General features: G+C 34.0%; 1 protein-coding gene and 1 pseudogene across 3 annotated transcripts; both read left to right on the forward strand.

Annotated features, from left to right (window-relative positions):
- The first annotated feature begins 5,585 nt into the window (after positions 1-5,585).
- Positions 5,586-8,754, forward strand: LOC105644289 (uncharacterized; annotated as a pseudogene).
- Positions 8,755-9,392: 638 nt separating this feature from the next.
- Positions 9,393-14,324, forward strand: CKS (Nucleotide-diphospho-sugar transferases superfamily protein). 3 transcript variants are annotated; one of them, XM_020683285.3, is made up of 9 exons: positions 9,393-9,971; positions 10,549-11,087; positions 11,617-11,662; positions 12,436-12,522; positions 12,604-12,728; positions 12,995-13,134; positions 13,250-13,301; positions 13,443-13,553; positions 13,937-14,324. In XM_020683285.3, exons 2-9 carry the CDS (start codon positions 10,851-10,853, stop codon positions 14,027-14,029), a joined length of 891 nt encoding a protein of 296 aa, XP_020538944.1. In that variant the 5' UTR covers positions 9,393-9,971; positions 10,549-10,850; the 3' UTR covers positions 14,030-14,324. The 3 variants fall into 3 exon arrangements, with proteins under 3 accessions (XP_020538944.1, XP_020538945.1, XP_012084951.1); XM_020683286.3 differs by having other exon boundaries at positions 9,393-9,727; XM_012229561.4 differs by having other exon boundaries at positions 9,393-9,717.
- Positions 14,325-14,708: the final 384 nt, after the last annotated feature.

Genomic DNA, 14,708 nt, shown 5'->3' on the forward strand with positions numbered 1-14,708 from the left:
GTTGAGCATAGCCTTTAACAACATATCTTGCTTTGTGCTTATTGATGGAGCCATCAGAATTTAATTTCAATTTGAATACCCATTTAGTTCCAATTACATGCTTATTCAATGGTCTAGGAACTAAAATCCATGTTTCGTTCTTCATAATCATCTTCAATTCCTCCTCCATGGCAGCTCTCCACTCAGGCAATTTTAAGGTTTCATCCACCTGAGTTGGTTCAAGTGAGACAACATTACATCTGCTGTAAATTTCCTCTAGGGATCTAGTTCCTCTAATTGCATAATCATCTTCATTTGATTCTTCTTCATTGTCAACTGGAAGTTCTTGCTCTTGCTGAAAATCAAGAATTAATTTAGAATTTTCTGGTTCCATTTTACTCCAATCCCATTCACCTTTCTCATCGAATTTGACACTCCTGCTGACATACACCTGTTTAGTAACAGGATTCAAGATTCTGTAGGCTTTGGATTCACTGCTGTAGCCTACTAAAATTCCTTTTTCAGCTCGTTGATCCAATTTCCCTCTTTTTGCATTTGGAATAAATGAATAACATATGCTTCCAAAGATTTTGAGATGACCAACCGATGGTGTAACTCCAAACCAGCTTTCGAAAGGAGTTTTTCCATCAATAGCTTTGGTTGGAAGCCGATTTTGAAGATATACAGCAGTGTTTACAGCTTCAGCCCAAAGAACTTTGGGTAGATTTTTCTCAAACAAGAGACATCTCGCCATATTCATCACAGATCGATTCTTTCTTTCACTTACACCATTTTGTTGAGGTGTGTAAGCTACTGTTAATTGATGGTGAATGCCAGCTTCTTGCAAATATTGCTTGAATTGATTGGATGTAAATTCAGCCCCATTATCAGATCTTAAAATCTTGATTGGGGAGCCAGCTTGATTCTCTACCATTGATTTAAACTTCAAGAACATTTTGAAAACTTCAGATTTGAATTGGAGGAAATATACCCAGCAGAATCTGGTGTAGTCATCAATAAACAATAGAAAATACTTACTGTCATTGTAAGATGAGACACTCATAGGGCCACACACATCAGTGTGTATTAATTCAAGTTTCATAGAAGCTCTCCATGCTTGATCAGATGGAAATGGTGTTTGGCTGAGTTTGCCTAACTGACATATTTCACATATACTGCTGTCTTCTTCAACTATAGATGGCAAATCAGCAACTAACTTCTTGGATTGTAGCAATTTTAATGAATTGAGATTGGTGTGACCAAGTCTCTTATGCCACAAATCAGATTCTTCTTTATGACTCAAGCAAGATTCTTCTTTGAAGTCTCTTAAATTTAGAGGAAAGCTTCTCCGTTTCATTTTGACAGCAAATAACTTTGAGCCAGAAGGATCACTTATTTCACAAGTTTTATCTTTAAATAGCAAACTGTAATTCTTATCCAGCAATTGACCAACCGAAAACAAGCTTTGATTTAGTTCCGGTACGTAAAGAACATCGGAAACAAGCTTTGTACCTGAAGGAGTTTGTACAATCACATCTCCTTTGCCTTTGACATCAACAAGCCTACCATCTCCAAGTCTGACTTTTGAAGAATAGGTTGTTTCCAAGCTATCGAAATTCACCAAGTTTGGTGTCATGTGGTTAGTGCAGCCACTATCAACAAGCCATGCTTCTTTAGCTTCAATTGAGACACCACATTTTTCAATTTCATTTACTGCAAATAGTTGTTCTTCATACTTTTCAGAATTTTCGGTGACTTGTGCATGATGATGGGCTTGTGTTTGTTGATTCTGGTTTGTAGAACAAACTTTCTCGGTGTGACCAAATTGCTTACACATCTTACATTGAGCTCCAGGTCTGAACCAGCAGTAGTTCTCAGTGTGGTTTGTTTTTTTGCAATGTGGACAAGGTGGAAATCTGTCCTTCCTCCAATTTTTTCTGAAATTCTTCTTCATTTTTGGTTTTCTGTCAGTTTGCTGGCCTCTTGAACCTCCTTCTTGCATTTTTGTTTTATGAGTCACAACAAGAGCCTTCTCTCCAATGGTTTCTTCTTCCCTATAGGCTTTTCTTTGTTCTACAGCTTGTAGAGCATTTGAAAGCACATTCAAGGATATTTGTGACATGTCCCAAGTTTCTTCAAGAGAAGAAATCTTGGCTTCAAATTTTTCAGGGAGAGTCACCATAACTTTCTCCACAATTCTCTTCTCTTCTAACTCTTCTCCCAACAATCGAATTTGGTTTACAATTTTCATAACTCTATCAACATAATCTTTCACCTTTTCATTTTCCTTCATTTTCAACATTTCAAATTCTTTTCTTAAATTGAATATCTGCATCTGTCTAGTTTTTTTAGATCCATGATACTCAATTTTTAACTTCTCCCAAGCTTCATGTGCTGTCTCACATGTCATAATCTTGGTGAAGATAGGATCTGCAACAGCTGCATGGATATAGGACAAAGCTTTTGGAGCCTTAGCAACCTCTTCTTCATGTTGTCTAATCTGCTGAAGGGTTGGATTTTGATTAAGAGGTGGAGGTACTCTGTTTTCCTCCACATACTGCCATAATGCAAGCCCCTTGAAATAAGCTCTCATCTTCACAGCTCAAACATGATAGTTTTCCCCATTAAAATGAGGTGGTGAAAGAGACATGCTACTGGAAGCCATTTGAGGAAAAGCAAATAAACAGAAAAACTTCACAAATTCTGGTTTATTTGGTGGCTTTCTCTATGACTTTCACTCAAACACACACACAACCCTTTGAGATCAAGGTTGCTCTGATACCACTTGTTGGTTTAGAAGAGCAGAAAATTAAGGAAGAGAAGGAAATTCTGCAGAAAAAGAAAAAGCTGCAGATTTTGTGAGTGTGAAGAAACAATTAATTTCTTATTAATTCCATTACAGCATAATGTAAACATTTATAGTAGAGCTAGTCTAAAGTTTGTTCACCAACCTTCCATAAGTCAAGGAAGGTTGTTCACCAAATCTACCTAAAAGCAAGGTAGTTCACCTACCTCTTGATTTCAACAAAATACAACAAAATCTAAATGACTTTAACAAAATACCTCTAAAAATTGTCAACAACACTTGCATCAATAGCTGTAGCTGTAACTTTAACAGTGTGAAAACCTGTTATTATTTATGCCAAAACGTATTAGAAAGAGTAAGTGACAGTCGATTGAAGTTTTTGGCATAATTCATGGCATGTAAAGGTTTCACCAAAAGCTAAAGAGTTTATGTGGAGAGCTTTAAGAGAAATTTTACCTGCAAAAGCAAATTTATTCACAAAAAGGGTGAATGTGGACATGCTTTGTTGTTTTTGTCATGAGCTGGAAGTTGTTGATCATATTTTGTTGATATGTTTTAAAGCAAGAGACATATGGCATTTTTTTGTATTTCCAAACCCACATTATTCTTGTGCTTTTAAAGCATATTTTGTTAGAATTTTCCAATCTTCTGATCATGAAAGGGTTGCTGAATTTGTTTTCATCGCTTAGAAGCTTTGGTATTTTAGGAACCGATTTCTTTGGCATAATGTTCAGCTTACTACTGCTTAGATTTGCAGCAATATTCGTCTCTCTTTGCAGGATTGGAGGTTGTCTCTTTCTTTGCATACTTCTATACATGTTGCTGCCGTAATGCCTGGTTTGATTTTGCATAGAGATGTTTCTTTGAATAGTAACTCTCACTTTATCCATCAGGATCATATGTTTAATTTTGATTGGCTTGCTTTTGTAGATGGTGCTCTCTTTGCTACTCAGCGTATGTCGGGTTTTGGGGCAATCTTTGAAAGCCAAGAGGGTGTGTTTAAAGTACCTATCTCCAGCAGTTTCAGCATATATGGTGAGGCTATTTTGATAGCGGCTTCGGCCTTACGATCCACTCTTATTTGGGCTGTTGATAATATGCTTGGTTCATGATGTATTTACAGGAATTGTCAATCTTTAGTTCTTGCATTGTCCTCCACTATTTGTGATGTTTTTGATTTAGGTAAGGTTGTGGATGATTGTAAATTGTTTTTAAGACAATGTAATGATATTATAATTCATTGGATTTATAGACAAGCTAATACAGATACTCATAGTTTAGCTAGAGCATCCTATCAATATGTTAGTCTTGTTGTATGAAATAATGTTCCATCTTCTTTGTGTTCTCGTTATTACTGTTAATAAAATTTTTGTTTGGTTTAAAAAAAAAAAAAGATAAATTACCGTTTAATTAATTTTTTAAATAAAGGTAAAATTAGAGTAAGGTAACATTTTACTTTTGAAATATTATAATCCAGTTTTCTTTTAAGTCATTATAATCTAATTCATTACTATTTTTGTTTTGAATCATTAATGGTTTGAAAAATAAATAAACAATCAGTTTTGGTATGTCGGAAAAGAAAACTTTAAATTTGAAATTACTGTAATTATCTATATATCCTTTTAATTAATAACAACCACCGTATCTAATGCTGTTTTTGCTTTTCATTGTAAATGATGTTTAAGCTAAGCCAAATTAAATGTAAGGGTGTTGCTTCAAAAAATATTTTTCTTTTCCATTTAAGTCACACAAAAAATCCCTTTTGGAAAATATGATCAGGGAGGCAACAATTACAAATTCAAAAAGATTTTTTTTTTTTTTAAAAAAAGAAATGTCATGGATACGTGAGCAAAAGGCCAAGTGCCCCTTCTCAATCTTGAATTTTATTTTATTTTTTGGTTAGAAAATGTTGTCAATTTATCATATAGTTCCCTTCACTGTCCAAAATAACACATCAGCATTATACACACCAGCAAAATATATTAAGATTATTCATATTGTGTCATTGGGCTTTTAGTTCAATGCCCCTTTTCAAAAAAAAAAAAAAAAAAAAAAACTTGTCATCTAATGTTTGTGCAAGGGGTTTAATATTATTTTTGATTTTTTTTTATCATTCATAATAAAATTAAAAGAAGATACACGATAATCCAAACGGATAGGTCAGTAGCAAAGAGCACTTGTGGGGTTGATTCGTATGACTTAAGTGATAGGTTTAATCCTCCGCAATACAAACTTCTCGTAGCCGGCCCTTTTGCCTCCGGAGATTAGTCAGATTTAATTCATCATACTTAAACAATTGAATTTAAAACAGAAATTCAATCCTAATTCATTAAATTAATGTATCAATCAAAGTAACTCAATTGAGTTTGAAAAAGTAAACGAGGGTAAGAAATTATAAGAATTAATCCTCCCGCTATCACCATCTAATATATATGGATTGGTCAAGTGCTAAGAATTTGTAACTGTATTTATGGTTTTTAATGTTGTAGTTTCTGCTCTGAAATGAGTATATTATGTGTAATTTGAGTATCTTGCATAAATCTTGCAACCAAACAATAGAAAACAAATATCCCTTCTTACATATGTGAAAAGAAATGTTCAACTGTAACATGACAACATTAACACATTTTAAAGCGCAATTTTCCACAATTCACCAAGTCAATGACTAAGAATTTTCTCAAATCTGCTGTATGAATCCCCACTGAGATAATTTTTTAAGTAGAACTCCAAGATTTCAGCAACCATAAATACCACCCATTTAACAAAAAAACGGAATTCAGCAACACAATTTTCACAAGCCATGGAACTCCAAAATCCTATTCTGCCCTTTTTACTCATTTTCCTTGTCGCAAATATTTCAGCTATTTCCTGTTGCCATGACAATGAAAGATTATCTCTACTAAGTTTTAAATCCCATGTCACTGACCCATCAAATCGTTTATCTTCATGGCAGGGCCAAAACTGCTGCACTTGGCATGGAATTCGCTGCTCCACGGAACTCCACATAATCTCCGTTGACCTCAGGAATCCAAATCCACCGACACTTAAAATTAATATGAACTCAGAACTTGTTTCCATGTCCAATTCGACATTTTCTGCTCTCACAGGAACCATCTCCTCTTCTCTTTTTGCTCTTTCTCATATCCGATATCTTGATCTTAGCTTCAACAACTTCAAGTTTTCAAGAATACCTCCTGGAATTGAAAATCTGACTCAGCTTACCTACCTAAACCTGTCAAATGCTATGTTTAGTGATTCCATTACAACACAAATTTCCAACCTTACTTCGCTAGAATGGTTAGACCTTTCATGTTCTTTAGGGGTTACCGATTTCTCATCCATTTCTTATAACTTATCTTCTCAACTAAATGTCCAAGCTGGTGCTGAGTATACTTATATCAATAATGGTTGTTATCTTTCTTCATGGAGTTTGGATTGGTTGCGGGGTCTGCATAAGCTTAAAGGACTGTTTTTGACAGGCTTTGATCTGTCAGAGGCTGCTAAGACTACTCAATGGGCTAATCCTTTATCGGGTCTTCTTAATCTCAGATTCCTTGTGTTGTCCAATTGCAAAATTACAGGGAAAATTCCAATATTTCAGTTTCTCAATCTCACTCAGCTATCTTTTCTGGTAATGGATTTCAATTCTTTGACTTCGGAAATTCCTGTTCAGTTAACTAATTTGACTTCTCTTTTAGCTCTTGATCTTACTAGCTCAAACCTGCAAGGTCCAATTCCTTATCTTCCACAACTTGTAGGACTTCATTTAGGTAAGACTAATCTGACAGTTGATTTAAAATCAATGTTTTCAGTGCCTTGGCCTAAGTTAGAAATTTTAGACATTAGGTCTACACAAGTTATTGGTTCTATTCCACCTTCAATTGGTAATACAACTTCATTAGTCAGTTTCGTAGCCTATAATTGTTTTATAGGGGGCAAAATACCTTCTTCCATGACTAATCTTTCACACATAGAAAGATTGCTGCTTGACTTCAATAGGCTCGTTGGTGAACTTCCACCTTCAATTTCCAACTTGAAAAGCCTTAAAGTACTCTCTTTGATGCAAAATTCTTTACAGGGAAACATTCCGGACTCGATATGTAACATTCCCTCTCTCCAGTATCTTGCTTTGGCAAGTAACAATCTTTCTGGATCTTTACCCGACTGCATTACCCATTTTCCCAATCTTCAAGTCTTGTTTCTTAGTCTAAACTCGTTTACCGGAACAATTCAGTCAATGAATTTCTCTAAGACCTCTAATCCATATATTGTAGGTCTAGGTTTTAACAAGCTAACTGTTAAACTAGACCAGCTGCTTTTTCCACCTAACTTCCAGCCTCAAATGTTGGACTTGAGTTCTTGTAACATTTCAGGCGGAATCCCAGATTTCTTTTCTAATTGGGCTAAACTTTCGTTCTTATCTTTGGCATATAACAACTTTTCGGGATTAATTCCTTCTTGGCTGTTCAATCTTCCAAAGCTCAGCTATTTAGATCTTTCTTTTAATAGACTAAAAGGATTTCTACCACCAAAAATTCTGATGAACTCATTTTTTGGTCCAACAACTTTGAACTTAGCAGGAAATTTTCTTGAAGGGCAAATCCCTTCCTTTCTTGAGAATATAGATACCATCGACTTGTCTGGTAACAATTTCACAGGCTACGTTCCACCGCAATTAGGTCTTGGCAATGCAGTATATATATCATTATCTGATAATGAACTTTCTGGTCAAATACCACTTTCATTCTGTCAAGAAAATAATGTATTGATGTTTCTTGATTTATCCAGCAACAACCTGTCCGGTTCTATCCCTAATAGTTTAGGAAATTGTAAATTTCTCACTTTTCTAAATATTGCACAGAATAACTTCAGTAACTCAGTTCCTACAACACTAGCAAATGTGGAAAATCTCAGCTACTTGGACCTCACTGGCAATCGTTTTGAAGGGCTCTTTCCAAGTTTTGAAAAGCTTCAAAATTTGGAAGTACTGAAAATGGGATACAATAAATTTGCTGGCAAGATCCCCCAATTCATTGGAGAACTCAAGAAGCTTCGAATTCTAGTACTCAAATCGAACTCCTTCAATGAATCAATCCCTCAAGAGATAAACAAGCTAGACAGGCTTCAAATTATGGACTTGTCGAACAACAAACTCTCTGGTTTCATTCCTGAGAAACTAAATGGTTTGAGGACATTAGTAAGTCGACCGACAGATGGAAACCTTCTTGGTTATGTTATTTCAGGCGAGTATGCTGGTGTAGAACTGAACATGGCATACAAAGGATTGGTATATCAATTCGATGTGGTTCGAACATACCTTAGTGGAATAGATCTTTCCCTTAATTCTCTGACAGGAAATATTCCTCAAGAAATGACCCTTTTGAAGGGACTTGCAATGCTTAACCTCTCACATAATGCTTTATCTGGAGAGATACCAAGAGGCATTGGAGACATGATTGGGTTGCAATCTTTGGATCTTAGTTTCAATAACTTGAATGGATTTAGTTTCTATAAATCTTTTGGATTCTCTTGGTATTATGAATTTGTCATATAACAATTTGAGAGGGAATATTCCACCAGGGACAAGGTTTGATACGTTGTATGATGATGGTTGGACATACAAAGGGAACAAGTACTTATGTGGTGCTCCTGATGCAATTGCAAATTGCAAGAACCATGTGGACAGCTCTCTTCAAGAAATTGCAAGTGAAGAGAATGGTAAGCAAACGGTGTTGTTTATTGGAACTGTGATTCTTGGCTATATTGTTGGGTTTTGGGGATACTTTGGGGTTTTGAATTTGAAGAAGCAATGGAGGGAGAGGTATTGGATGACAATTGATAAAATTGTATCAAGAATAATTGAATTAGTGTAGAAATGTTCAAACTTTATACTGTTGTGTTTATAGATTTTGTGAAATAGAAGAATATTCATATCTTGTCTTAACAAGTTCAGTATCTACTTAATTAAGCATTAGAGAGGAAGTTCGAATCTGAATTTATTGACAAGCTATAGCTCTGTGTATCATTATTACCTACTTAACTACTTGGTCTTGAGTGACAATGTCAATCTGTAAAAATTAGATTTTTATAAAAAAAAAGTAATTTTAAATCATATAATACTAACACTTATCAATATTATGACAGTTATTAGTTTTCTATAATAGTTTCTTAGAATTCTACTTTCCTTAAAAAGTAATTTTCAAAAAAAAAAAAAAAGAATTCCAGTAATCAGACGCCACCTTAATATTATTTCTAATTTGATACGACAAGTCATGTTTAATTTTAATTTCAATTTTATTATGTTTAAGATTTTTCAGCCAAAATTTACTGGAATAATGAGAAAGAAACAAAAAAATTATTTGTATATTTGATACAATAAAAAAAATCAAATTAAAAATAATAAATTCAAATTTAAATATTTTTCTTTTAATAAAAAATTATAAATAATAAATATTATTTTTTTTTTTTTTTGAAAGAGATAAATATTATTATTTTAATTGAATCCATTGGATTGGATGATAAAAAAAGATTGGGAAACTAATTATTCGAGGTACTAAAAATTATTTAAATAGTCTCTCTGTTTTGAACAAATATCCAGGGCGTCACTCACATTTACATCCGTCTCTAAATAGTTCCTGGGAGGCTTTTTTTTCCCGTTAAATGACGAAAATACCCATGGGCAATATGAAAATCATTGACCATTCTCCCCTCTCCGCCACCTTCGCCGGCACCGCCTCCTTTGCCGTCAACATCCCCAACCCTGCCATCTTCACCACCTAAAAAGTCCCCAGAATCAGTAACTCCTCCCACATTATCACCACCACCGCCTCCATCTCTACCTACACCTACACCTACGTCCGTACCTTCACCATCATCGTCTTCATCGTTGTTTGATGTTACTCTGTGTATGGCTGGCTACCTCTGATGCAAATGTATAGATCGGTATTTCTTCACTTCTTCTTTGATGTGTTAAAAGCTTCGAAATTATCTTCATCCCGTTTCTATTTTTCTCTTTCCTTCACCGGCTCATCATCGTCAATTTTTTGTGCCCGATACCAATCATGAAGACCCATCGTCTTCATAGGTCTCTTTCTTCTTGCAAGAAGCTGTATTGAAATGGGTCTCTTGAGCAACCAATAGTCTTGGATATAAAAATTGATATTACCAAATAAATCAATTAGTTGGGGTAAGTTGTAGAAACTGTATTGAAATGGGTCTCTTTGTTCTTGCAAAAAAAAAAAAAAAAAGTGAAATGGTCTTTCAGTTCTTGATTTTGAAGTGGAGACTAAGGAATAGTGATCTGAGATTGATATGGTTTTGTTATTATTTTTTTTTTTTTTATTGAAATTCTTTGTTCATATTCTTTGGTGGCTAGGGGCTTCATCTTTGGTTGACAAGTTTTTGTTTGTATTACAGATAGCATTTTATTCTTTTCGTTAGAATATATATGATTTAATCTTTATAATGGAAAATTGTTAAGAGTAAAAGGGAGCCTTCAGTTTACAGAGTCTCATCAAATGCAGAATCAGATTTGCATCCTTTTTTTTTAATTTTTATGTTTCAATTCTTGTTTTATCTTGAGAAATGGGTTTCACTTATGACTGTTTTTCAATCAAAAACATAGAAAGCTAAAAGGATAACTATAAATTTATCATAACCATCCTTTGCTTATCTCTCAAAGCCTTGTGTGAATTATTGGTATTTGTGATTGGGTTGCTAACTGGCTTATTTTCAATTGTTTTGATCTGGATGTTTTTATGTAGAAAGGAGGGCAATAAAAAGCTTGAGGGTAATTCCTGTCATTGTAGAAGATTTCTCTCTCATCTCTTTTGCTTTTTCTTGTATTGTAACGGAAAAACGTAGCTAAAAATGGACGGAGGGCTGTATAGTCTAACGGAGTCAAACTCCAGATATTACTTAAATAATTTTGCTAAACTCCACATATTTTCTGATAGAGACAGAAATTTCTTACTTCTGCTACAGTTTTAATGTTGATTTAACCGTTTTCCGTAATTAAGTACTCAATTTGTTGAACAAAATCTCTAGACGGATTGAAACATAGCCAATGTCAACGTGCTTTTCTTCTTCTTCTTCTTCTTCTTCTTCTTCTTCTGCAAAATCATGGATTGTGCACGGAATTGTGGCTGGAGCTGCAATTGCTGCGGCTATCGGTGCTCATGCTTATCTGGCTAGATCGAGAAATTTTCGAAGTCGGGTTGTCGGTATCATACCCGCCCGTTTCGCTTCTTCTCGATTCCAAGGAAAGCCACTAGTCCAAATTCTTGGGAAACCCATGATTCAGGTACTGATTTGTTTTACTTTCTTTTTCAGTTTTATATTTTACAAGATTGTCAAATTATAATTTCCTCTGCTTTATATGGGAAAAAAATTTAGCCTTAAATTGCTTTCAAGTTTAATGGATTAGAGGCTTCGAACAAGGGAGTTATTACTAGTATCTGTACTGTAAAGGAATGGCTTTTTCAAAGAATTCAGGGATTAATTTAGTTTTCAACTTTTCTCATTTTGTACTGAAGTCCTTTTTCAAATCTGTATTGCGCCAATCTTGTTCATATCAGATATTTGAACCTACATATAGATCTTTGAACCGAACCATGTATTCATCTTATATACAAAATTGATATTATGCGGTTCTTCTAGATTATTTGTTGATAAATGAAATGAATAGGGAAGAAAAATATCTAATCTTTTCCTAGATTAGAAAAGGAAAAAAAAAAAATCGAATATTAGAATCACTTTCTGGACATGCTTAGATAACATAACCAATGGATTTTGTTATGTGTTTTCTGATGCATTTTGTTGATCATTTACAGAGAACTTGGGAAAGGGCCAAATTGGCAACTACATTGGATCACATAGGTAAATTTACTTCCTTGAGATTCATTTATTTATTTGCGCAATGATGCTGAGATTTCTGCTTAATTTTTGAACAATATCTCAACGAATGCATTTCTGAACTGCATAACTGCTAAGGTTCATTATGTTAAGTTAGATCACAATGCTGGACTTGATTAAGGAACCCGGCCAAGAATTTAACCATCTTTCATTGTTGTACTTGTTCATCCTTCTTGTTTAGCATTAAAAGTTTTTTCATTTCTCCATTCCCTGGAAAAGAGAAATATGTATTAAGATGGAAAAGAAAAGAGAAAGAAAAAAAAAGCTTCTGGTGTCAAAACTTCTTGTGTAACTGATTGAATGAGGGATTTGAAGCAAAGAAAGCATAAAGTCTATGAGCTGAATGGTTTCCACTACGTTTTGAGTGTGCTGTGTGTGCTTATACTTCAACATTGGAGTTTTTGCTCAAGTTGATCTCTTGACTTTGGATGACTTCTTCCTTTTGTAACTTTTTTAATCATTTTTTTTAGATTTTTTTTTTTTTTTTTTTTTTTTTTGAGGTTGTTACGTGGGAGGGGGCTTTGGAGTTGAGGGCAGTTGGATTTTCAATTAACCATTAAAAATGCTGAAGGCATCATCCATATGGCTGCAATGTTGTAGTTGACCATGTCTTTGACATGATAAATGTTAATCTAGCATTGTAATTACTCTTTATGGATCTCGGGTTTTGTGTTTGTGCATGTGTGTTAGTATCTTTGGGTTTGTGATTTCTCATTCATAGTTTGTTGCTGATGCAGTGGTCGCAACAGATGATGAAAAGATTGCAGAATGTTGTCGTGGATTTGGAGCAGACGTGATTATGACTTCTGAATCTTGTCGAAATGGTAGGTCATGTGATCATTGCAGGTGTAAATTTTAATTTGATATTGAATTTGCTGATGGCTACAATTTGTATTAGAATACAGGTACAGAAAGATGCAATGAAGCGCTTGGAAAGCTAGAAAAGAAATATGATGTTGTTGTCAATATTCAAGGGGATGAGCCTCTCATTGAACCTGAGATAATAGATGGCATTGTTAAAGCGCTGCAGGTGAATTTCTTTATCCCCACACATATACCTTAAATCCTTGTGAAACGTGACTGACAATTATTTAAACAAATTCATGCTAATTTTTTTCAATCATTTAACATTTGAAAACCAAAGGCTTTTTGGCATATTTTAATCCTGAAGAAAGGAAATAGGGAATGTGTTGTATATCTTATAAAATCTGGTTGAAAATTATTGACATTATCTCATTTATGAAGCTTTTCATTTAAAACATTTGAATGCTTGTTAAAATTTATATGTTGGTGCAGGCAGCCCCAGATGCGGTGTTTAGCACTGCTGTAACATCTTTAAAACCTGAGGATGCATTTGATCCGAATAGAGTGAAATGTGTGGTGGATAATCGAGGTTATGCTATCTATTTTTCAAGGGGGCTCATTCCTTATAACAAGTGAGTTTATGTTACATTTTTATACCAAATATTTTGCTGTCTGTCTTTATTTCCTTGTTCTTTCTTTACTCATTTATTGGGCTTGTTGATTGATACGTTCACCTACTCGATACAGATCAGGAAAAGTCAATCAGCAATTTCCTTATTTGCTTCATCTTGGAATTCAGGTATAAAGATGGCATATTTTCCTCGTTATTTTGTGCCTACATTTTGCGGTCACAAGATTGTTTTGTTTTCATTGTTTGTTAGCTTTTGTTGTTTGGTTATTTTCTGAGCCACTGAGACTGTGACCTTGTGTCTCTAATCAGAGCTATGATGCAAAGTTTCTAAAGATTTATCCAGAACTTGAACCTACTCCTTTGCAATTGGAGGAGGATTTGGAACAGCTTAAAGTCCTTGAGAATGGTTATAAAATGAAGGTATGGTTAATTTCACTTGCCACCCTTCTTTCCTTTGACTGGGTCTTGCTGGTTTTATTTCATATAAAACTATTTCTATAAGTTAAAAATATAACTTTTTGGCCAAAACTTGGGGTCAAATTGATCCAAGGCCCAAATTTTTTATCCTAAAGTTACAAAAATTTTGGGTCTGATTATAAAATGTTTTGGACCTAAATTGAGCATTTATCCCTTTTTTTTTTTTTTAATAACTTGAAAAATTACTCCCCCCTCCTCCAGTCCTCCCCCTCCTTCTCCAACAAATAAAAATAAAAACCCAAAACACACATATCCATAGAAAAAAAAAGATGATAACTAAGATTAATGGTGTTTGCTTATAGAAGTGTATTCAAATGCTTGTGCAGGTGATGAAGGTTGATCATGAGGCACATGGTGTTGACACTCCAGATGATGTTGAAAAGATTGAAACTTTGATGCGTGAACGGAATTTGTCTTAGTTCAATTCATTCAATTCTAGTCAGACCATTGATTTTGAGATGGATTATACGAATACTGCTTCCTATACAAGTCTAGGAGAGTGCAAATAGCTGGTATTGATTGCTTGAACCTCCTCATTTATCCCCTTCATCTTTTCTTTGTTTTGGTATCACAAGTGTAATAGCATTAGCACAGTTGAGCTTTGTGAGCTAGGGTGCAATATTCAGCAGTTTGTGATCTTGTGGTGGTCTGTTTAATATCTATGGCCATGCTTATAATTAATAATTTATATATTGTTAGAGCTGTTATGGTTAATGTTGAGAGTAAAAATTGTCATTTAGACAAACTATTATTTGAATTCTCAATGATTGTGTGATAATAGGTGACTTCATTATATATGTTTATTTAGCCTGCTATTGGTCCAACTGCAAATTCAAATTCAAGTCTATCAGTTAATCTTGTCCATTTTTCTATTTTAATAGTTCAATTAACCAAAATTAATTTTCTAAATTAATAGTTTTATATTATTAAATGCACTTGACCAAAATTTCTCGTTGAAAAATCAAAATGGAATTTTACCCGATTCCTTTATTTGTCTTTTAGATTTTTTTTTTTTTTTTTTATCATTCTATATTTTTATATTTTGTTTTCAATTAGAAATTTAAAAAAAAAAAAATACAAGACAATTGAAAAAACAAA

The sequence above is a fragment of the Jatropha curcas genome, chromosome 7 (assembly GCF_041381405.1).
Source record: "Jatropha curcas cultivar XTBG-Jc1 chromosome 7, XTBG_Jcur_1.0, whole genome shotgun sequence".
Taxonomy (NCBI): Eukaryota; Viridiplantae; Streptophyta; class Magnoliopsida; order Malpighiales; family Euphorbiaceae; genus Jatropha; species Jatropha curcas.

Bases quoted from the DNA above. Each gene is read 5' to 3' on its own strand.
- CKS (XM_020683285.3), top strand. From the start codon at position 10,851: ATGTCAACGTGCTTTTCTTCTTCTTCTTCTTCTTCTTCTTCTTCTTCT. The intron at 11,663-12,435 runs GTAAATTTACTT...TTGCTGATGCAG, and splicing joins AACTACATTGGATCACATAG to TGGTCGCAACAGATGATGAA. The intron at 13,554-13,936 runs GTATGGTTAATT...ATGCTTGTGCAG, and splicing joins AGAATGGTTATAAAATGAAG to GTGATGAAGGTTGATCATGA.